At 38.7% G+C, this 25,477-nt stretch overlaps 1 protein-coding gene across 1 annotated transcript; it reads left to right on the top strand.

The window, feature by feature from the left end:
- Window positions 1-114: 114 nt before the first annotated feature.
- On the top strand, window positions 115-13,191 carry RAB8A (RAB8A, member RAS oncogene family). The gene is made up of 8 exons (XM_048831306.2): window positions 115-285; window positions 1,966-2,026; window positions 5,663-5,723; window positions 6,329-6,406; window positions 7,066-7,155; window positions 9,360-9,425; window positions 10,169-10,219; window positions 11,550-13,191. Exons 1-8 carry the CDS (start codon window positions 126-128, stop codon window positions 11,640-11,642), a joined length of 660 nt encoding a protein of 219 aa, XP_048687263.1. The 5' UTR covers window positions 115-125; the 3' UTR covers window positions 11,643-13,191.
- The last annotated feature ends 12,286 nt before the right edge of the window (window positions 13,192-25,477 follow it).

Here is a 25,477-nt window from a genome sequence, read left to right as displayed (position 1 = left end):
TGCTCTTCCTGCTCGGGAACCGGCAGGGTGGGATGTGAGGTGACGCATGCCTCGACTAGCCAATAAGAGCAGGCAGCGGGTGTGAGGGGCAGTAGTCTCATCCTGTGAAGCTGCGCGAGAGGCGGATGCTTCCGGAGGGGCGGGGCCCAGCCCGGTGGAACATGGCGAAGACCTACGATTACCTCTTCAAGCTGTTGCTGATCGGGGACTCGGGCGTGGGCAAGACCTGCGCGCTCTTCCGCTTCTCCGAGGATGCGTTCAACGCCACCTTCATCTCCACCATCGGTGAGCGCTGCCCCCTCAGCCGCCGCCCCTCGGGGACGCAAAGGGCGAGCGAGACGGGGGGCGCGTGTTGCTAGGGCAGGGCGGCCCGTGTGGCGGCAGGAGAAGGGGGCACGGGGGACAGGGTCGCTGCGTGTTCGGGTCTGGCGGGGGAGATCCGTGTGCCTGTCTGTGACCTGTGCCCGCTTACGGATAGGCGTAGCCGGTAGAGCCCGAGCTGTCGTGTGCGGGGTGGGGCAGGGGCCGTCAGGAGTGGGCTGCACGGGGGTGAGGGGAATGGTCCGAAACTGAAGGCTTTGTATTGACACTACGATGTATTGTTTCCGAGTAACAGCCGTGTTAGTCTGTCCTCGCAAAAAGAAAAGGAGTACTTGTGGCACCTTAGAGACTAACCAATTTATCTGAGCATGAGCTTTCGTGAGCTACAGCTCACTTCCACGGTATGCATCCGATGAAGTGAGCTGTAGCTCACGAAGGCTCATGCTCAGATAAATTGGTTAGTCGCTAAGGTGCCACAAGTACTCCTTTTCTTTTTACGATGTATTGTTGTTTGCCACGGTAAATTAAATGTAAATAGGACACGCTCAGTCCGCAATAAGAGTCTCCAAGCTGATGTGCACCGAAGTAACTGCCAACTCCGACCCAGTCTACACTGCACTCTTTTGCTAGTGTTGGTTAAGGACATGTGGGTTTTTTGCAACATTTACATTACCCAAAAAAGCCCTACTGTAGGTAAAGATATACTAGGATAAAAGTGCTTTTACCAGTATAGCTTATGGTTGGAGAACTGGTATAAGCTACACCAGTAAAAACATTTTTCTGCCAATATAAGCTGTGTCTGTAGTAGGAGGATTTGCTGGTATAGCTGTACCAGTAAACTTATTCTAATGTAGACTATGCCTTAGTTATTTCAGTTGCAGTTTGTGTGCAGACAGGTCCTTAGCTAGATAGTGTACTTCTGTACTTAAATTTTCTTTTTGCATAGCAGTTGAGGTTTCATACACTAGTAAATGGGGGGAGTAATGTGATCTTAACTGATGATAGTATATAAACAAACCTCTGTAGAATTACATATGGAATTAAAAATATAAACCGTTTTGCTCTGAAATCTGACTTATCTTCTAGTCATACTAAAATAAGACTATTTTTAAAGTGTTAATTTTTATTATTACAGATGCCAGTTTTTGACATATTGTCTTAGTAGGAAAAGACTACCCCACTGCTAAAATAAATTTTCTAATAATCTATTAGAATTGAGAAAAGAGAAATCTAATAGATAGTAATTATATGATACTTCCAGCGACACCGTGTGGCATAATGCTCTGTTGACCTTGATACAGCTTTTCTGAAGTTAGATTGAACTGTACATTGTGGTTCAGCTACAGCTACAGTAGGTTAGGCTTTGAATGTGACTGTACTTAAAGGGATATTATTTATTTGGAGTAACAGTGTTACAGTTTCCCTGCTGGTTTACACCAGGTCTGCTTTCAACAGGGGCTTTCTGAATGTCTTTGTTCAGAATGAGCTAAATGTTGTTAAGAACTCCATGGACATTCAGAATTCACTTTGTATCTAATCTATTAACTAAATGGAATGGGTGCCTTTGTTTTGGAAAATTAAAGGGGAAAAAGTGTTAACTTGATCTTTACTGGAAATCTTAATTAATGTAGGTTTTTTCCCCAGGTATTGACTTTAAGATTAGAACCATAGAGCTAGATGGCAAGAGAATTAAACTGCAGATATGGTAAGCATTTACTTTTAAAGCTATATGAATTAAGATAAAATGTTTAGCTCATGCCAAGTATTTCTCTGCTTCACAATTTGCATACTGAGTGGTGATATTATCAATAGGATTTTTGCCCTAATCCTGGTTTTTGGGAGATTACAGTATCTGAGTTTATTGAAGATGGGGTTTATGGAAAATAAATCCTATCAAACTAACTTGATATCTTTTTCTATGAGATTTCAAGTTTGGTAGATAAAGGTAATAAAGTTGATTTAATAGACTTCTGTAAAGGTGTTTGATTTAGTACCACATGAGATTTTGCTTAAAAAAAAAAAAACAACCAAAAACTAAACAATATAAAGTTTAACATGTCATCCATTAAATGGAATAAAAACTGACTAAGTGATAGATCTTGAAAATGTAATTGTAAATGGGAAAATCATTGAGCGAGTATGCTTTCACTGGAAACAGTGGAGTCTTGCCTGGATAACACTAGAACTAGGGGTCAGCAAATGAAATTAATAGGCAGCAACAAAAGGAAGTATTTCTTCACACAACACACAGTCAACCTGTGGAACTGTTTGCCAGAGAATGTTGTGAAGACCAGGATTAACAGGGTTCAAAAAGAACTAGTTCATAGAGGATAGGTCTATCAATGGCTATTAGCCAGGATGGGCAGAGATGCAAAACCATGCGCTGAAGTGTCCCTAGTTTCTGTTTGCCAGAAGCTGGGAATGGGCGACAGAGAGTGGATCGCTTGATGATGACCTGTTCTGTTCGTTCTCTCTGAAGCACCTGGCATTGGCCACTGTCAAGACAGGATACTGGGTTAGATGGACCATTGATCTGACCCAGCATGGCTGTTCTTATGGATCAATTCTTGGCCCTGTCAAGGTTCCTCCCCCACTCTGAACTCTAGGGTACAGATGTGGGGACCTGCATGAAAAACCTCCTAAGCTTATCTTTACCAGCTTAGGTCAAACTTCCCCAAGGTACAAAATATTCCACCCTTTGTCCTTGGATTGGCCGCTACCACCACCAAACTAATACTCGTTACTGGGGAAGAGCTGTTTGGACACGTCTTTCCCCCCAAAATACTTCCCAAAACCTTGCACCCCACTTCCTGGACAAGGTTTGGTAAAAAGCCTCACCAATTTGTCTAGGTGACTACAGACCCAGACCCTTGGATCTTAAGAACAATGAACAATCCTCCCAACACTTGCACCCCCCCTTTCCTGGGAAATGTTGGATAAAAAGCCTCACCAATTTGCATAGGTGACCACAGACCCAAACCCTTGGATCTGAGAACAATGAAAAAGCATTCAGTTTTCTTACAAGAAGACTTTTAATAAAAATAGAAGTAAATAGAAATAAAGAAATTCCCCCTGTAAAATCAGGATGGTAGATAACCTTACAGGGTAATTAGATTCAAAACATAGAGAACCCCTCTAGGCAAAACCTTAAGTTACAAAAAAGATACACAGACAGAAATAGTTATTCTATTCAGCACAGTTCTTTTCTCGGCCATTTAAAGAAATCATAATCTAACACGTACCTAGCTAGATTACTTACTAAAAGTTCTAAGACTCCATTCCTGGTCTATCCCCGGCAAAGACAGAATATAGACAGACACACAGACCCTTTGTTTCTCTCCCTCCTCCCAGCTTTTGAAAGTATCTTGTCTCCTCATTGGTCATTTTGGTCAGGTGCCAGCGAGGTTACCTTTAGCTTCTTAACTCTGTACAGGTGAGAGGAGCTTTCCCCTGGCCAGGAGGGATTTCCAAGGGGTTTACCCTTCCCTTTATATTTATGACAGGCCCTATGCTATTTAACATTTTTATCAGTGACCCAAAGGAAAAACATAAACACTGAAAGATTGTAGGTGACACAAAAACTGGGAGAGTGGTAAATAACGATTCAGAGATGCCTGTTAAACTGCGTGTAAGCAAATAATATGCATTTTAACATGGCTACATGTAAATATATACATTTAGGAACAAAAAATGTAGGCCAGACTCTATCCAGGGATGCATTGACTCTGAAAAGGATTTGGGGGTTGTGGTGGATAATCATCTGAACACTAGGAGCTCATGTGATGCTGTGGCCAAAAGAGCTAATGCCATCTTGGGATGAATAAACAAAGGGAACATAGAGGTCAGAAGGGACTGCAGGGGTCATCTAATCTAACCCCCCTGCCAAGATGCAAGATTTCTTGGGTCTAAACCATCCAAGACAGATGGCTATCCAGCCTCCTTTGGAAAACTTCCAGTGAAGAAGCTTCCACAACTTCCTGAAGCAGTTTTTTCCAGTGTCTTACTGTTCTTACAGTTAGGAAGCTTTTCCTGAAATTTAATCTAAATCTGCTATGCTGTGGTTTGATCCCATTGCCTCTTGTCTTGCCCTCTGTGACAAAAGAGAACAATTTTTCCATCTTTTTGTGACAGCCTTTCAAGTATCTGAAGACCACTATCAGATCCCCCCCCCCCCAATCTCTTCTAAACTAAACCTACCCAGGTCCTTCAGTTTGCATTTGCTTTTTCTGCAATAGCATCGCATTGCTGACTCATGTTGAGGTTGTGATCCACCACAACTCCCAGATCCTTTGCAGCCATGCTGCAGTCAAGCCAGTTTTCCCCCATTCTGTATTTGTGTGTAGGGTTTTTCTTCCCGAAGTGTAGCACCTTGCGTTTGTCTTTGAATTTCATTTTGTTGTCTATAGCCCAGTTCTCCAGTTTATCAAGATCCCTCTGAATTTTTGGCTCTATCCTCCAAAGTATTGGCAACTCCCCCTAGCTTTGTGTCTTCTGCAAACTTGATCACTATGCTTTCTATACCTACATCCAGGTCTTTAATAAAGATGTTAAACTGCATTGGACCCAGAACAGATCCTTGTGGAACCCCACTTGAAACCTTCCTCCAATCCAAGATCATTCCATTAATCCAGGACTCTCAAATAGGAGTAGAGAGGTTATTTTATCTCTGTCTTTGGCACTGGTGCAACTGTTGCTGAAATACTGTGTTCAATTTATCAACATCCTTCTTGAATTGTTGGCATCAGAACTGAAGAGAGTTCAGAGACCAACCATGAGAGTGATTAAAAGTTTAGAGAACTTGCCTTTTTAGTGATAGACTCAAGGAGGTGGGTCTATTTAGCTTAACAAAGAGAAGGTTAGGGGGTTTCTTGATTACAGTCTATAAGTTTCTACATAATGAACAAATGTTTAATAATGGGCTCTTCAATATTGCAGAGAAAGGTATAACACAATCCTATGGCTAGAAGTTGAAGCTAGACAAATTCAGACTGGAAATAAGCCATAAATTTTTTGCAGAGAGTAATTAACCATTGGAACAATTTACCAAGGGTTGTGGTGGAGTCTTCACCACTGATAATTTTAAAATCAAGATTGGATATTTTTCCAAAAGATCTGCTTGAGGAATTATTTTGGGAAAGTTCCCTGGCCTGTATTATTCAGGAGGTCAGACTAGATTATAATGGTTCCTTCTGGCCTTGGAATCTGTGAAGATAAAGCTGTAGTTTTGGTGTGTTTAAAGAATGTCCCTGTAATGTTTAATGAAACTCTCTCTAGTGATCTTAATTTCAGAATGTGTTCAAGTAGTTTGCATGTACTAATTGGGTTTGCTTAATTATTTTAGGGACACAGCTGGGCAGGAACGGTTTAGAACCATCACAACTGCATATTACAGAGGAGCAATGGTAGGCATGATGTAGCTGAAATTTTTTTCATTTTAAATCTATTTATAATGTTCTGCAGAAAGTGAAACCATTCAAGTTTTACTATGAAGCATAATCATTTATAACTATAATGAGCTCAGAACTTGAACTCTGCTTGGCAAGGTATTTGATAAGACCAGTGTTCCCATCTCTATGTTCAAATTATGCTGCAGCAGCAACAGCTGGTCTGGGATTCCCACAAAGTCAGACTTCCAGTGTGACTTGCATGTGCATGTTGGTGGCAGATAAACCAATAACGTGTGTGGCTTGCTAGGACATTGGTTGCAGTACAGCTCAAAGATTCTTGTACTCTAATGATACATAATAAATTTAACCCAAACTACATACTAGAATGCTGTTCGGTTTTTTGTTTCCTTTCAGCAGTTGCTTCTCTGTGCAAGTGGCTTCGTATCAAAGGTTGATGTGTTTTTTTTTGTGTTTTTTTTGTTTTTTGTTTTTAAATTCTAGCATTTCAGAATTTATTTTTCTTTCTGTCTTGGACATATATGTAATCCTTACAGAAACAATTTTTAGTTAAAATTAAGTTGCCATGGTTTGTTTTTTGTCGTTTTGTTTTTTATCTTTAGGGCATCATGTTGGTATATGACATAACCAATGAGAAATCTTTTGAAAACATTCGGAATTGGGTCAGGAATATTGAAGAGGTAACTTCCCACTTTATTTACAGAAATCTTTAATATTAAGTATACTGTCCCTATTCAAACTTTAGAAAAGTAGTTAAAATCAGAATGGTTCAGAACTGTTAAATTTGTCACTAAATTGTGTATATTAAAATAAATATTTTTTTTTTTTTTTTTTTTTGGTGGAGTGGGTTGGAGAAACTATGTTCGCAAGAAGCTCCAAATTGGTAATATCTTCTGGAATTATTAGTCAGTAGTAATTCAGTATGCCCACATGTAAGAGCAGACTGCATGAACTGGAGTCTTCCCTGCAATTACAAAATCCAATAGTTGACTCTTTCTACCCTGACAGCATTCTAATTATTTCTAAACAAAGCAGTTTCTGGGCATTGAGTGGCACCAGTATACTGCAGCTATGAGGTATTGTCCTAGCTGGAGCCGTAAATCCCTGGAAAATGTTCAGCATCAAAGTTGTCAATGCATTCAGCACAACACCTATTTCATCTTGTTGATGGCATTCTGCATTTATTGAGCACTTCTAGAGTTAACTCAGTACTTAGAATTCAGAAAATTTGTTAATCTTACAATGTGCAGTTAAGAAGCTTTTCTCTAGGATCACCAAAAATTATGTAAAATAACAAAATCCTAGGTCTCTGTAAATTTTCTGCCCATTTTCATCTTAGCATGCATCCCCAGATGTCGAAAAGATGATTCTTGGAAACAAATGTGATGTGAACGACAAAAGACAAGTTTCTAGAGAGCAAGGGGAGAAGGTGAGTGCCCCAGTTCCGCTCTCTGGCTAGACAGTAGTCTGTTGTGATTGAATCCCATGTTCTTCTAAGCCCCTTTGGTATGGACAGTGACCAGTTCTGAGCTCTGGGTCTCTCAGGCACAGTCCCAGTTGGAGACCTAGTGTCTCATATCCTTCCTGGGCAGTGAGACCCACATTCTGGACACCTTAGATGCTGGAACTGGTGCTACAGAACTCCTCAGCCCCTGGTTGTTTATACATATTCCTCCCAGAGTTCACCTCCCTGTAGGAACTCTGGTTTCTTAAGTCCTTCAAGGAGAACATGGCAGTAAAGCAAGGAATAGACTTAGCACAGAAGTTTCTTAATCACAAACCCTTACACGTGAGTTACAGATCTATGGAGAACAACAAACTCCTGAATGCAATCCCCCTAGTCTGACCTCACTGACCCTGTGAGTCTTGGGTTTGGTATTAGTCCTTAAACCAGACAGCCTATCCAGCCTTCTTGGCCTGGTCATCTTGCAACTGGCAGTGTAATGGTCTCCCCTGTTTAGAAGCACCCCTTTTTAAAACAGGCTTGGGGTATGTCTATGTTGCGATCACTGGGTGTGATTGCAGTTCAAAAAGATATACCTGAACTAACTTTAATCTCACTGGCTCCAATCTCAGAACAGGAAAGCTGTGGCTATACAAGCAACAGTGCAGGCTATAGAAACCCACCTGAAATCCTGGGTAATTACTTGTGGGGCTAGCCCACACTGAAGCTTGTGCTTTCACAGCTTGACTGTTTCAGGACCCAAGCTAGCTAGATTGGGTATGTCTGCTCAAGCTGCAGTTACACCCAGCAATTAAAGTCTACACGTACTCGCAGTCCCTCTTGTTGACCATGTGTTTCCTCTGGGGAAATTCCAGGGTCCAAAGTCAGTTGATCTGTTCGTAGAAAACCCATTGTTCCAGTAGGGAAGAGTCGTTCAATGTTGATGGTCTTTGGTTGATCTGTCACAGCTTTTCAGACAGTCTGTCCATTACATGTCCAGCCTCTGCTGTGAAATGGATACTCTAATCTACTGTTTACAATGCTAAATGACATTCACAAAACTGAATTCATAATTTGACACAGACGTATCCCCCAAATTGTCACAGTGAGAACAGCATTGTATTGTGTATCATTGATCTTTATTGCAAGAGTTAAAATTTTAACAATTCTGCAATACTTCAGGAAACTCATCAGCTGGTGTGTATTTTATTTAGGAATACAGGTAATAACTTTTTTCAAAACCGAGAGTTGTCACCCTTTCTCTAAAATGTTCCATTGTGGCACATTAGGCTGTGTCCTAAAAGTCTTATTGCTTAAATTCATTTATTTTTAATTAGACCTTTAAATACAAAAATGCACCTATCCATGTTCTCTAGACACCTTTTTGACACACTTAAAATGTATTTTTAAATTATAATGCAAGAACATACCACACATTCTCTTCCTTTTTGAAATTCTCCTCCACCCTTCCATATTGTCAAATATATGAGAGGGAGGAGATGATCCTATATAACAAAGTCTTATTCCCCAACCATTGGGACGAGTTCCTAGGTGTGTAATGACAAACTTTTTGAGCAAAAGGAAGAAAATTTACATGCTTTGGAAGGCCTGCTTTTCCCTGAAGGCTAGTGGAATAGGGCATATTGACACCTAAAGCTGGAAGATGCAATCCTGCTAATTCCTCATAAATGACAAGAGAGGTCCATAAGGGTACAGGGATCCACCAGAGCAGAAAGCTTGCAGGCACTTAGTTTTATAATTTGTAAGAAACTTCATTCTCATCATCACCTATTCTTGCTGTTTTGTTGTTCTTCTAATTTGGGTTTCTCAGGCAAGATTTGATATTTTTGCATATCTCTTTGTGTAGGTATCTTGTTGGGATTGTCATGAGTGCTTTGCAAAAATATGCATATTTTTACCTTTAAATACAATGCTTTTAATTTTTCTTTTTAAAAAAGACTGCAAGTTAAATCAGTGTGTAATGTAACTAGGATACTAAAAAACCAATTTGGGTAAAGAGAAAAATTTTTTTTTAACTTTTAAAAGATTCTGTGGTATCTGAATTTCAATTTAATGCTGCCACTTTGCAAAGTTCTCTGTTCAGTATCCTGGCAGGTCCTGCACAGTGAGAATGAATTCTTATTCAGGGCTTATATCTGATATGAGAAATCTTTATTTATTCTGTTCAGCTAGCTATTGGTTTTGGAATTAAATTCATGGAGACCAGTGCAAAAGCGAATATTAACATAGAGAATGTGAGTACTGACATTTTTTTCTTCTAGTACAGACTATTTTATTTAGATTTGTACATAAAAGCAATAAGAGTATCTATTTTGACTATATGCTGTTAAATCCTATCAGTTATTGGCAATGGGTTTTTAGCTAATTTAGACGGTCTAATGGAAGTATTTTGCAAAGAGCACGTTCCACTATGTAAATTAACTTAAAATAATTTTGTACAGTCTTGTCTGTATTTACTGTAATTCTCTGCTTACTACGAACATTCCTTCTGTCCATCCTGATGAATGGTTATGGTATGAAGCCCTCTCCGCTGCGTGTGTGTAAAATCTCTCACTGTGCCCTCCAAAAGTGCCAAGGTTGGGTGTCTCTGGCATCCTGCTGCAGATTCTTTGGCCACTGATGGATTGACTTGAGGTGGTGTCCGACATGACCTGGTATATCCTTTCACATAGTAATCTGCACTAAGTCAGCTTGTTGTAACTTTCAGTGACTCTTGCACATCAAACCAAAGTTCTGTTATCTAGATATGTGGATCAACATCAGTGATCCTGGAGAGAGAGACTTTCTCTCTGAAATTAAGTCTCTTTTTAAACTGTTAAAGGTTTCCAAGTGGTAGGTCACAAATACTTCTGGCTGAAAGGTTGATATTCATCAGTACTTCTTGTTTTTGGAGTTAAGAAAGCAACTTTTATTAAACAAACTTCCACATGTATAGGTTGCTAATAAAACACAAGTTTTAAATATGCTCTTACTTTAGGCATTTTTCACTCTTGCAAGAGATATCAAAGCAAAAATGGACAAGAAATTGGTGAGTAACTGTTACTGAGTCCAAGCCACTTGTGGTGTTTTTTGTTTTGTTTTTTTTTTAAATCCCACTACAGTATTAAATTGATTAGATTTTTTTTTTTTTTTTTTTTTTGTGGTCTGTTCCACTTAGGCACATTGGTGATGACAGAAATTTTCTGTCAGTCCTCCAATCAACTCTCTGGGTGCTTTTTGAATACAAACAGATGGCTAATTCCTATAGCGTAAAGTCATAATTGAGAGAGAGTTTTTAAATAGAGATTCTCTAAAGTTGCTAATAAATCCTGTATTGCTTTACTGAAATTGTGGTGAGAGCTATAGCAAAGAAACTAGTCAATGAAATTCCTTACTTTGGCCTTGTCTACACTATATTGGGAGATCAATCTAAGTAATGCAACTTCAGCTATGTAAATAATGTAGCTGAAGTTGCCATACATAGATCTACTTACCACTGGGTCCACACTACCTGAGTCGACGGGAGTGTCTCCCATCGACATTCCTTGCAATTCTTGTTCAGGTGGAGTACAGGACTCAACAGAAGAGTGATCTGCAGTCTATTTAGCGGGTCTCCACTCAACCTGCTAAATCGACTGCCGATGCATCGATCGCCACATGTTGATCCCGCAGTAAGTGTAAACAAACCTTTACATTCTCATTGAATCATAGAAATTAGAAATGGGTGGAGGCAGATCAGGTTGTTCCGTAGTGGACCCAGTGTTCTCCAAAATATTATCATGTAACCAGTTCTAGTTATGGGACTAGCTTCTGGGAATTTTATCATCAAGTCATGTTTCACCTGCTGCATTTCTAAAAATTCCTTCAGGCAACAGACGAGAGTGCATGAATTTTGGTCTTCTTTATTAAACAAGCTTAATGAAGAAGCATTGTGTGACTTTTACTGAAACAAATTCCTGTATAGGTTTTTTTGATGATGATCACCATGTGACATAGAAGTGGGTGCAGATATAACTGTCATATTTGGGTCTTGCTAATGACTCAGATATTTTAATGAGACCAATATAAAAGTGGTGGATGCTTTCACCTCAGTAGGCATTTGAATCCAGTAGGCGTGTCCAGAATATGCACGGTCTATGTTTGGTTGAGCCCGGTTTAGCAAAATTCACTTTTTGTTTTTTGATTATTTTTGTTTGTTTTTGTGTGTGTGTGGAGGGGTGTTTTTTGGCTTGCTATGGAGACTGATCCAAAACCCATTGAAGTCAATGGAAAGATTCCCAATGACCTCAGTGTGTTTTGAATCCAGCTCAAAAGTAAAGTAATCTTGCAATCACGCGAGTTAAATATAAATAAATCTTTTAAATTCTTTGCATCTTTAGGAAGGCAATAGCCCACAAGGCAGCAACCAGGGAGTCAAAATCACACCAGACCAGCAAAAGAAAAGCAGCTTTTTCCGATGTGTTCTTCTGTGAGGGACACTGCCTTAATCTGAGCATCTGCTCCATCAAACTGGACTGTGCCTGTTCTGAGTGAGATTTCCTCTGTGTGTGGATTTAACAATTTCAATGTCGTGTCACACTGTGGCCATCAGAATAAGATTAAGAAATTGTTTATTTTAATAACTGTCTGACTCTTCAATTTTGGAGATGAAATTTTTTAAATATTTTTCTGTCACACCTTCCACTTGGCACATGCATTGTCTAGGGAAGGGATACAGATCAAAAGTGACCTGCAATAGCACCTTTATTGACAAGCTTCACTCTCTGGGCGGGGGTTTATATCTGTAATGTGTCTAAAGTAGAAAAATTAAGTTTAAATGACTTTACACTGAAATGCCAACATTAATAAAGTTATGTGTACATGATACACATGCATATAAATGTCTATAGATACATAGAGCACAATCACTTCAAAACAACAAAAATGCACTTATTTAAACAGTTACTTCCAGCTTTCAAATGGTGGGTAGAAGGTTTCTGCATATCTATCCTTTGGGCTATCACAGGAAAAAATCATTTTTGTCTGCACGTCACTAGTTCAGTTCCACCATTCTAGACAATCCACCAGTAAAAATTAAATGAAATGCAATGCCTCATGAGAAAGAAAATATCTATTTTTTTTAAGAGAACCAAAGTGTGCTGTAAATATAATAAATCCTTGATATGAGAAGTTTTGGAGGAAGAAACTTTATTTTCCCCATGTTAGGGAGGACCATCCATAATATATTTGTGGATTATCTAGGCATCTTTTAAACTGAGATAATTTTATTCTATACTCTTGTGCAAATGATCTGTGTTTCTAATCTGTTGTTTATAGTTATAGGCCATGGTTCAAATATAGATCACCTTATTCAAAAGTCATGACATAACTGAATAACACTATGATGAGCCACATAAATTTTTAATTTCATAGTTGAGAATGACTTCAAGCAAACCTTTCATGACTTAGTGGTTATTTCTAACTTGCGAAAACAAAAATGTATTGCATTGCTCCCATATGAAAATGCACACTCCATATATTGATACTTTCTGAAAACTGGCTTTTTTTTTTTCCTTTGGCTGAGATTTCTTTCTCTCATGCCATGATTGCTTAAGATTTAAAGTGGCAGTGAACTGTTTTAACTATGTATGGCAATGCAAAAGATGAGGAACAGGAAACTTGTGGTGACCCTTAAAGAAAATATACTTCTGTGTATGTACACTTTATACACACACACACACACAACACATTCCAATATATAAAACTTAACAGCCAAGCAATTTTAAGCTCTTTTTATGCAGCTTTCTGTTTAATGGTTATAAAAGTGATTTAGTTAACTAGATTTGAAAAGAAGCCAACAAGTGTGAAGTATTTAGAAGCTGCTCTTTCTGTCCGATAACTGGCATAATGGTAAAAGAGAATTTTTGAAGAAAATGAACGTATCAGCAATGTCCTGCAACTCACTGGAATTGTTAACATGTTTTGTTTACATTGACAACTGCACTTAAGGGAAAAATAAATTAAAGCTCATTTTAAAATTGGGTTTTTACTCCCTACCTCTGTTTCCTTGAAGTCTGCGTGAATATGTTCCAACCTCTTTTCTTGCAGTAGCTTTCACTAGTGTCACTAGAGTTAGAGGGCAAATACATTATTGTAAAATACTTTATTAACTAATTCTCCTGCAGGCAAATATGAGCTCAGCCTTTTGGCTCAAACTGAATACAAAAAGGAACTAAAGCTTCACTCTCTTGCACACTTACCATGTTACTTTTTTAAATGGCTTTTTTTTTCTGTGCTGTCAGCTACCCTGTGTCTAGTGTTGGTATGTTAAACTGAGCTAATTTTGTTCATTAAGTCATTTGCATGTAACATGCATATTCCAACAAGAATCAAGTAAGGATTTTATAGTATGAGGACTTGGCAAGTGTGCTGAATGACAGACTTCTCTAGAGTAAAATAATTCAGTTAATCATGGCTACATATGCAAACTAAAAGGGTCCTTTGTATTTCTGAGTACAGCTAATGCAGAGGTATAGGATGAACATGCAATGCTACGATGGAAGGATAAATGAGCATTTTTAAAATGTTCTAGGTAGACATGAATAGTTGGGGGTGGTTTAGGGGCGAGATGGTGGAAAAGTGTCGACAAACAAGATTCTCTAATACGTACATTTAAATATGTTTAGTTTCTGTTTCAAAACAGTGAATGAGGAATGTTCAGCCTCCATCCTTATACCCTATGGTAGCTGGGTGTTGCAGTACATATTATCCTTTGATTCGTGACTGTAAAATAGTGGGCAGTCTGATACACTATGCGGCCTACTATTACATGGCATCCCATGCTACAGAGTTATCAGGCTTGATTTGGGAGGGGAGTATTCACTTCCAAACAGAGGTTGAAGGATGGAGTTGTAATCTTCACTTTTTATTTTTCTAGATCTTCATGGCTAGTACTTTAGTCTTTTTAATGTAAGTTAACTTTCTTGTATATGAATGTCCCATGTTTATGCAGGTGGTTGCACCTGTTTATATACCTACCTTACAGCATCATGATTTTTCTTTACAATGATTCTAGTTTACTTAATTAACAATTATATTTTTGCTCAAACTCAGGAAGTTTCATGCAGTTAACTGTGATGTACTGTCACCACTGTACATCTAGGTTATATAGATTTGACATAAAGGTTAAATCAATTTTAAGCAACATGAAGGCTGATATTCTAGCATAGCAAATATCTGTAATATAGTGAATTAATGTGTACAGTTGGATACATGTTTTCCGCAAGTGCTGCTAAACATTGACAATGCTATATACAATTTGTAGCACTCTCACAGATCTTGGATAAATTCAGCATGTAGCTGGACGCTTTCACTAGCACTTTCATAATTAAATTGGTATTCTAGGAAAAAAAAATGTTTTTATATCAACATGGCCAGAAGAAGCAACAAAAGAACAATAGCATATTCATTCATCACATATGTTCAACAGCTACTATTTGTACCACAGTTTTGTTTATATATGGAGGGCAAATGTAAATTTTTGGTGTATCAAGTTTTGTAAAACTTTGAAAACTCATTAGTTACTCAAACGTGTTTAACACTCTTTCTGCAAAAGCTTTAGGTGTTTTTAAAAAACAACTAAAAATACAGCAGTTACTCTAACAATTGACACTTGGCTTACACAGAAACAAACCTACTTCTCGAGCACGAACTCAAAGACAAGGAGTGGCACCTTAGAGACTAACCAATTAATTTGAGCATAAGCTTTCGTGAGCTACAGCTCACTTCATCGGATGCATACTGTGGCATTTGTGAACTCAAAGACATTATCTCAATTGTCTTCATTTAATGACCATCACAAGATCTTGTGGTTGACTTCATCTTTGAGGATGGCTGGAATATTTTCAGATTGGCCCACCCAAACAGAGGTCTCAGACTTTCAACACCCTATCTTTCAGTAATGAATGAGGGTGCTTTTTAACATGTTGTCACCTTGATGTGCACAAAATGTGATCACCTGAGCACACTAAATGTTTAGCAACATGAGAGCCTTATGCCAGCACCAGGCTTTCAGCCTCAGATTTATGAATCCTATGGATTATTTTCATCTCCTTACCGCTGCTGAGAAACATTTGGTGTCTCCCTTTAGGTGGGATGTTACTAACAACTTTTATTTGCTGTTAGGGAGTTTTTTCCTCTTACTTTCTCTGGCTGATACTAGTGCCCAGAGGCCACCGTGGTTTAAAGGTGTTCTGTAGGATTTGAAGCAGTTGGGTGGTACACTGAAGAAGAGACTGGCAAAGAGCTGCTTGGAATATGATGTTCATTTGTACAACACGTTTATAGGGGGATACGGAAGAACTTACCAAGGCACACAAACATTTGTGATCATTCCTAGACATTGCAAATACATCCAAATGAATGCTGTTGGGTAGTGTGCAGTCTGATTACTGCACGGTGACTTGCTCCATGATTCATTTCTTCAGCTGATCATGGTGGGTAGGTGTGTGAATAAGGTAGATTGGCAGGCTGGTCTCTCTCCAGCCCTTGCTGCAAGAATTATATACTCCCAATGGAGTGTCGATCGGGGTTTAGTGTGTCTTGGTCACTAAGGAAAATCTAACCTCATTCGTACCGACTTTTAAAAAACCTGTAAACGTTTTTCTTTCAGTGTTTTTTAGGATGACCACTGTTGTCTGCTCCCTCTGTGATTATGCCTTTCTTAAAATGCACTCATTGGTTTTCATGTTTGTATTTTTAAAAGCTGTTATGTTTATTTTGTGGTATTTGTTTTTACTCTGTTGTACAGGACCCTGAACGCTGCATAAATAAATTTCTTACGAAAAGAGCAGAACTTTTTTTTCTTTGGTTTCTGCCAGTTCTCTTCATCTTTCATGTATATAGCTTCCTAAGTAGAAAATAGGGTATTTATTCCTCTAGAGAGAAGGGACAAGAACTTGGGGTAAGTTCTGAGTTGGTCTCAACTCAGATTTTTTTTCCTAATTTCCAGTCCTCTATTGAAAAAACATCTGAGAAGAGCAACACAGGGAAACAGTATCTAGCATAAAGATGCTTAGCAACAGGGCTCATTTTACTGCAGAATCGAGTTGATTACATACTTTTAATTTTATTGGACCAATATCTGTTGGTGGAAGGTACAAACTTTCAAGTTACTCAGAGCTCTTCTTCAAGACTATGTAGCTTGAAAGCTTGTACCTTCCACCAACAGAATTTGGTCCAATAAAAGATACTATCTCACCTACCTTGTCTCTCTCATCTCTTGGGACCCACAAGACTACAACACTGCAATTCAATTTTATTATTCTGTGTATTCCCCTACTCTAAGCAACCACTCTTGCATATATTTGGGAAACTGCCATAAGTGATGTTTACTTAATTTTATTGAAACTGCCACACAATTAAAAAGTTACGTTATTCCACAGATCGATGTGGGGATTGAACTTGTGAGTCTTGGCATGTAAGTGATTTCAGTGTTAAATGTATATGTAGCAAAATAAGAATTTGTATATCATAAAAATAATTCAACATAAGTCTCAGCTATAAGCTATAGGATTGTAGACCTAGGGCCAGTAATGTACAAAGCATAGGTTTAGAAAACCTTATCTTGCTGCAGTAATGTGTGAAAACTGGTCACTAGTGTAGGAGATGGACCAATCGTAAGTATATACAAAAAGTAGCAGTGATATAATTTGGATTATTTTCTATAACCACACAGAGCTCCCCCCCCCCCCAATTTCCTTATCTAACTAAATGTATGAATTTAACTACGGCAAGAGGAATGCAATAAATGCCAATATTCCTGTTTCCAAACTTCATAGTCTTAACTCATTAGTTTTGTTGTGTATTGGTTCCAGCATCCCCATCTTAGGGTACTTTCTTTTTATAGAACCAATTCTTCTGGATTTATTCTGGAATTCCTTCCAGCTCCTACTCCTTCCCTCTGGCGAGCATGCTTATCCCCTGTCATATTGCTAGCAGACAGCTGCCGCTGCTCTCATACATGATTTTTAATTTCCAAAATTGTTTGATACTGTACCTTATGCTATGAAGGAGTTGTGTGCCTGCAGTTTTCTAATGTACCATTAAGTAACCCTTTGCTGCCTGTGTGATAGCTTTGAAAATGTAAAGCTTAGTGAGCTTTCTAAGTATTTTACAACCTAATCATATCACAGTAAGTTTAATTAACTTAAGTATCATATGAAATGCAATGAAAATAATATACTCCATTGTAACTTCATAGAAAACTTAACACACACAGCTGCTAGTGAAATCCAGATTCTAGTAACCAAAAATTAACAACTGTTGAGTATATAGGTAAAATGCACTTGTGTTCTGCAATGTACATAATAGATGACAAATTCTGAAGTGTGTTCACATGGTGTGCATGGTGTACTTTCTTGTACAGCTGCCTATTTCCAGTATTGGCTGATTGCTCATGAAGGTAACAACTGTTGTCTCTTTAACTTGAAATTGTTTATAAGTCAAAATTGCTGCTAGCAGCCCTGTTGTCTTTGGATATTTTTAACCCACCTCTTGACTCTAGCCAGTTAGTAGCTTGCTTCTGAACCTGATAACACAAACTCTAGCTTTTTCTTTTTCCACACCCCACACATATACCCTAGGGAGGTTGGAGCCTTCCCAAAGGCAGTGTAATCTGTTGTTTTATTCAGAATAACCTTGTCCCCAAAACTAAGTTCATGACCTTCAAATGAAGACCATGGAAAAGTTCGTAACTACAGCAAGCCAAATCTTGTGACGATCAAAAACTTTGAGCAATAAAGACAGTTTCCCTAGCCAGCAGGAAGTTGAGCAGCACGGTACCAAGGCAGCTGGGGCCCTTGATTCAAGGTTGACACCTTGAGTAAAACTTGATAGGCCCAGAATCTCTCCGATGCACTAGGGTCGATTTCTAAAGGGGGATGCTAACTGCTTATATGGCTTTGTACCAATGTCCGAAGTTAGTTGCACATTTCTGATGCAGTACAAGGTGCTAGTGGAGAGGTGTGAGGAAATGTCCAATTTTAATACAGAGGGACCACTCCACTGGCTACTGAATTCCATACAGGTCTGCTGTGTATCCAGGTCAGCTATACTTAACTGTCAGCACTCACAGTATATGGTGTAGTTGTAGCTGTGTCAGTCCCAGGATATTAGAGAGGCTAGGTGGGAGACGTAATATCTTTTATTAGACCAACTTCTGTCTGGTGAGAAAGACAAGCTTTCAAGCCACACACAGCTCTTCTTGAGCTCTGGGAAAGATACTTCAAGTATCACATAAATGCCAGGCGGAACAGATTGTTTAGCATAACATAGCACATTCTGAGAGACCCTTTAAGCACTTTTGTGCTAACTACTTATGCTAAACAATCAGTTCCACCTTGCATTTAGTTGTGACGCTTGGAGTACCTTTCCCAGATTTGAACAGCTGTGTGTGGCTCGAAAGCTTGTCTCTCTCTCCAACAGAAGTTGGTCCAATAAAAGATAATACCTCACCCACCTTCTCTCTCCAGCACTCATGGTTAGCGTTTGTTACACCTGCAAGTAAAATAGAACCTGCTAATAGCAGTATCTGATTCACTAAACCTTAGTTCATTATCATGTTCCTTTGTCATGAATTCTCATGCTGCTCAGTGTCCTGAATTAAATATTCTGATTCAGCAGGAACATCTGAAGGTGAGAAGCATTTGTGCTTTCCCATACTAGTTAAAAAGACCTTTTAATTGTCTGTCAGATGTCAACAGTTATAATTGACCTCATTAATGCCTTGACCATGAAATAACTTCAGCCCAAAGTCACTTGAATTAATATTTAATTGGTGGATGTTCGGTTAATGCAGATCAGCACCTGAATAAGGTACTCATCTACTTTTACCCTCTCCAAAACTTGCATTTCATGTCTTTATTTGTTGATACAATAAAACATATCCTGTCTTTTGTCTACTGGACTTTATAATTTTGAGATCACCTCATTGTATTCTGGTTTGTTTACTTGGATACAAAACAGGCAGCACAATTACTTTTTATTCAAATTTACTTCCTTCAGTATTCTGAAATCTACTCCCTGGAATTCTTAAACAAATATTTCACCAAGGCGAATTCTCATGGTAAATTCAAATGCTGCAGTTTACCAATCTTTTTCTGAGATCAGTATTTGTTTGACACTCAGTGTTACAATGTGCAAGTCCCAAAGCCTGTGTCACTTTTTAAAATGAGACTTGGACTCCTAAGTCACTTAGGTGTTGCAATGCTGAGCAGAGCAACATTTAAATATTTCTTAAAATCTGAGTTTTCTGTTTTTGTTAACAATTTTTTTTTCCTGCCAGGAGGAAAAGAAAAACTGAAAAGAAATGCAGGTGCTGGAGTCATCCTCTACCTTAAGATGGCTTATGGAAACTCAAGCAGATTGGTTTGTACACCATGGTGTGCTCTCATGGTTCCTCAGAGTCATCCCCAGAAAGTGAGAATTGTTGAACTAGGATATTTCAGTATAATAGTAGGAGAATAATCAGCATTCCTACTATGAAACCTGCTTCTCGGTTGTTAAAAATTGGACCAAGTTTGTTTGAACAAGACTGCCATGAAGGTTTTTAACTAATTATTCAAATTAATAAATAATAGTTTGCTTTGGTCAGTTTTAAATGTTGGGAGGTTAAAAAGGAATAGTTCCCCAGTTTGATCATTAGTTCTTAATGCAGTTTGTGGTCATGATACAGGATTTTATTCTGTAAGCTTCATTTGTACAACATAAATCCCTTTATGATTGACTAGGATTAGACTATTCCTTAATGCGCTGCTCCAGTCAACAAAACAGAAGATTAAGTTAGGACCAAGCACAGAAGTCTTTTACATAAAGTTTTTTTTTTTCATTTTGCAGAGATACTAGAATGTGCAGTATTAACAAAACTGTACATATCAGCAGATATGACTGAGTTCTTGGGAAATCATGACAAACATGCTACCCAGTTAGGCCTTGGTTCAGAAAAGCCACAGAAGCACAAGTGTAACTTTAAGCACATGCTAAAATGTTCTTCTGATTCAGGGATTTAGTGGTGCCTTAATGTAAACCAGAAGAGAGAGAGAGAACCTGGGATACCCATATATTAGCAATCATGTACTGGGGGGGAAATGAATTCTCTGCTCTCCTCAGTGCTCTGACCAGCCATGGAATTGGTGGCAGAATAGACTAGTTTGAGCTTTTAGACTCAATTCCTCCATAAGAGGTTGTGCACTCTGGACTATTCTGGAGAAGCCTGGAAGCAGCACCTTATTGCAGCTCTTATGTGGTAAAACTTACTTCCCTTCCCGCACTGGCTCAACATTGCTGGCTGGTGCATGTGTTGGGAAGGGCAAAGCCAAATATTTACCCATTCTTTTACCTCTCTCCATGCCCACTTGCTTTCAGGGAGCACCAGGGTCCATGCCATGATGTGGGAACACTAACGTCATACAGGAGAGCTGTGGGAGGAGGAGGTGTATGAAAACATGTGAGAGAGAGAGAGGTCTTGCTACTACTTACTCTCTAGCATGGCTATGTAAGGCTGGGTCACAGTCTGACCCTGTATTAAAATGGTTGTAAGTCTAGCACTGCTAAACACATCCCCATGATCATTGTCCATGAGGTAATCCATTCTGGTATCTATATTACACCATGGTAATCCACAGCTGCTAAGTAGATGAAATGCTGGCTCCACAGAAGTTGGTGTGAGTTCTGTCTGTTGTCTTTGCCCTTTGTTGTACAGAAAGTTCTCATCTCAATACTGAAATAACTGATTTAACTGACTAGTGAAAACCAAGAAGATACCTGGAGAGTCACAGTACAGTAATGTGCACTGACTCAGGATATAGTGATAGGTCACTCTTATAAATGTGTTACATCTGATTCCTTAAATTACTTTAGAGAACTATTGTGAAGTCAAAACTCAAACTGCAAATTTGAACCAAATTCAAAAGTTTCGTTCTTACAAAACTCATTCCTAATTCAATGAAACCTTGAAAACCTTCATAAGCATTCAAAACATGTCAGACAAAGAATTAATACGAGTCCTGTCTTCTTTTACAGTCTGAGTAATTTAAAATGGTCAAGCAGAAACATGTTCCAATCTTTTAATATTTCATTACAGAGCTGCTGAGGATTTACTGCAGGATAAACCTCTGGGATGTTTCCTCATATGAGTTAGTGAAAGTCATATTGGTCATGGTCCCTCATAAAAGGGGGCTTCTTAGCCAACATTTTATTGAAATAATTCCAGATAGCTGAGACTGATTAGCAAAAGTCTGGATACCCAGGAGTATTTGGTCATATATTGCTTTTGCAGCGCCTTGCAGTAACCTTTTCAGCATGGCTTAAGCTGTCAAAACCTGTGGTCTCTGATGGCATCTTGCAGATATTCTCCATCCAGCTTGTTGCCAGTGTCTCTCTCACTAGCTATAGGGTTGTTGTAGTTCTGACTACACAGTCAGTTTGTAAATATGATTTCTGCTCCTAACAGACTACCACCTTAGCTGCTGGAGGGAGAAGAGGAGCAGATTTACAGGCTATCTTTTAAGCATTCAGATATCATAGTGGTGGGTGTGGTATAAGAACCTGAATAGAATAGGATTTTTCTTTTTTTGTCTGAGCCTAATAACCTGTTGATTTAGCATAACAAATGTTTTTTTTTAAAAATACAGTTTTTACTGTCTGCTCAGCTACTATTTTTCATATTTAAGTATTTTGGTTGTTTTAGAAAAATATTTATGGTGACCTGCAACAGGAAATCATATATTTGGGACCCTCCTTTCTTTATGACATATAAAATAGATCTGAAAGGTTTTATTTAAATTTCAATTTTTTTTTCCTTTTTTAAAAAAAAAATTAACATTAGAAATATCAGGTCTCTTCTTCCCTGTTCTGCTGGAAGAGTCTATATGCAGCTGGGAGGAACCAATGCAAATATAATAGCATAAGAGAATGAAAATATAACAGTTGAGTAGGGGAGGGATTTTTTAGTCACTATTTTAATACCAATTTAATTCAAACTTGATACATGCTGTGGGGGGGGGAGCTCAAGCTTCTATCACCCTCACCCCTTCAGCTGAGGCTAAAAAAAGAACTGGAAGAGGAGTTTAATTTATCAACAGTCCTCTGGTTAAAAATGTTGCAGACAACATTTGATGTTCTGGAGGTAAAAAACAAGCCAAAAAAAACTTTCCATATCTCTGTCATAGAATATTAGAGTTAGAAGGGACATCAGGAGGTCATCTAGTCCAACCCCCTGCTCAAAGCAGGACCAATCCCCAATTTTTGCCCCAGATCTTTAATGGTCCCCTCAAGGATTGAACTCGTAACCCTCAGTTTAGCAAGCCAATACTCAAACCACTGAGCTATCCCTCCCCCTCTCTGTCATATGAACACTTCATAAGTATTAATGGACTTATCCTCACATCACTAGTGTGAGCTGGGAACAGGGTGACCAGATAGCAACTGTGAAAAAATGGGACAGGGGATGGGGGGTAATAGGCTCCTATATAAGAAAAAATCCCAAAAAATTGGACTCTCCCTATAAAAATGGGACATCTGGTCACCCTAGCTGGAGAAGTGGTATCCCTGTTTTACAAATGAGGAACTGAAGTACAGGAATAGAGAGATTTGCCCACAACAACCCAGGAAATCTATAGTAGAGCCAGGAATGGAAGCAGATCCCATGACTGTCAGTCTAACCATACACCATAACCACAAGACCTCCTTCAGCCCTGCTTTGTATGTCTTCTGTTTTCAGTAATTGCTGCATGGCCCTGGAGCCTGGGAAACGGGCATGTAGATATTTGTTCCTTTCACGATTTTATAAATCACCATAAACCAGTAAAAAGCCCAAGCCCAATTTTTCCTCTGCTGGTCCCCTTTTAAAGATGGCAGACAAACCAGTGACTCTAGGAGCTGTGGACAGCACAACAAAATCATTTGGGGAAATTTTTTATGTATAAGAAGTAGTTTAATAATTTGCATAACAGACACCGTCAAGTAACGGCCTTCTACAATTTTTTTTCCCAATTTGTATAGAACTCAAAACAGGCAGTTAACTTCACAAAGCCAATGTAATGTAGAGTGGCCAGGGGGCTCAGCTGCAAAAATCGGGACTTTTTATGGGGAAAATGGGACCATGATTACAATGAAAATCTCCTTATTAAGGTGAAATCTGTTCTCCTGGGCTCTAATGTACCAAATCAAAAACTCTATTCAGTGATGATAGTATCTTTATCCATTTTCTTCTAGTGCCCTGTCCACACTTCATGACTGAGGAGTTAAATAATGGATGGTTCATTATTTCAGGAAAGATTACAAAATATAAGACATTGGAAGACTTGATGAACTTTCATAAACATAATTCTATCAGACCTTACAATGAACTATTAATCCAACCATGTGGATAGGTAAGTCAAGTCGGAATGTGCATCATCTTTTTTTCTTACCCTAGAGTAAAGTATTGTAACTGCATTTTACTTGTGGTGCAGAAACAATATAAACTGCTTCTGGGTCTATGAACACAGGGAAGAAATGATGTTGTTGCGGCTTTCAGTAATCCTACAGTGCCACTTGCTGGATGATATAGGTGGTGCTACTAATGTGTGGTTGCTGCTTATTAAAATCCTAGAATCATAGAATATCAGGATTGGAAGGGACCTCGGGAGGTCATCTAGTCCAACCCCCTGCTCAAAGCAGGACCAATCCCCAATTTTTGCCCCAAATCCGCTAGATAACCTTGTTCTGAGTCAGCCTCTCCGGAAACTGCTCCACTTAAGTGATACGCAGGTGGGCTGTTGAGTGCTGAGAAACTGCAGACCTGCAGTAGAAAGAATAGATAAATACAGAAATAGAGCTTGAAAAGAGGTGCAGGGCCAGGAATTCCCCTCCCCGATCCCTCAGACAGGCTTTTTAAGTTGTTTTATTGATGAGAAAATGAGCTACTATGTTGTGCTTGGCATTCCAGGCTGCATCTCTGCTTTCATTTTCTAATGTTAACTTGAGCCATTATTTATATTCAGAGTCCCCAGTATTCAGTGATGCTGTAGCAGTGGAATTTGCCATGGAATTGTGCTCCAGAATCTCTCTTAATTGAAGGGGGGGGGGGGAGGAAGCAATTGTAATAAATGCAGTGATGTTTGCCTGAGTCTGCGGACAGGCTGAACCATAGCTCTAAGGTTGGATGTGAACTGCCCCATTCATCTCAGCAATGTTTATCAAAATCTAACAATTATAATTTGTCAATTTTAAAAAATATTTAATTGGCCACTTTAACAGAAACACGTAGCAAACATGCTTATCCCACAGCCCTAAACAACTTCCCATAATTCCCCAGCTGTCCCCTAACCAGTTCCCAAAACCTCCAGCTTCACTCCTGACAACTTCTGCGAAGCAATTAAGCATTTTCAATATAAAATTTTGCAGCACATCAAAAATTTACCCTGTCCTTGCATTTTTAAATTAACTAAATTTAATACCAAATTAAATAACACAAGGAAGGTTGTTCCAATTGATTACTCATTTTCACATTCATAGAATCTCAGGGTTGGAAGGGACCTCAGGAGGTCATATAATTCAGTAAAAAATATCCAATTTTACATATATCTGAAGCAAAGACAAGATTTTCAGTCTGCTGCACTAGAACACCGCAGATTCCAGGCTCAGGTTCCTTGACATATGTTCCGGGAAACAGAACAATGCAACTGAATCTTCCAGCAGACCAGGAAGCTCCCCCACTCCAACCCAGGACAGTGGCACCCAAATGATCCTTCAACATTCGTGACAAAGAACCTTCTTCAACACAAACTGATCGTCCTAGCTGCTGTTTGAATGGACTTTATGCTTCAGTTACAGAAGAAATGAAGGTTTCAGAGTAACAGCCGTGTTAGTCTGTATTCGCAAAAAGAAAAGGAGTACTTGTGGCACCTTAGAGACTAACCAATAGATCTAATAAGTAAAATAGATTTAATATCTGTAATTAGACTATCAAATTCAAGTTCTCATTTAAAGCTTTTTGTATTTACAACACGGAAACAAAACATACTATTGATAGAACAATCTGAGTTGAGCTATCAATGGAGAAAACATCTAAACTGATGGAAAACAATCTGTAAAACAGAACAATCTATAATGGATTAGGAAGAATATACTAGGATATTTAAGGAGGATCATTGATTAAGATTGAATTTACATTTAGATACAATAAAAGATGCAAATTCATGTCCAATATATATATTTTTTGTAACATCTTAAAGCATTAATCTTTAGAGGCATCTGTGGATCAATTCCACTTGATCTTGGAGGATTT

Source organism: Caretta caretta, chromosome 25 (assembly GCF_965140235.1).
Source record: "Caretta caretta isolate rCarCar2 chromosome 25, rCarCar1.hap1, whole genome shotgun sequence".
Classification (NCBI taxonomy): Eukaryota; Metazoa; Chordata; order Testudines; family Cheloniidae; genus Caretta; species Caretta caretta.
Note: the sequence above shows the minus strand (reverse complement) of the source record. Positions and strands in the feature narration are given on the sequence as shown.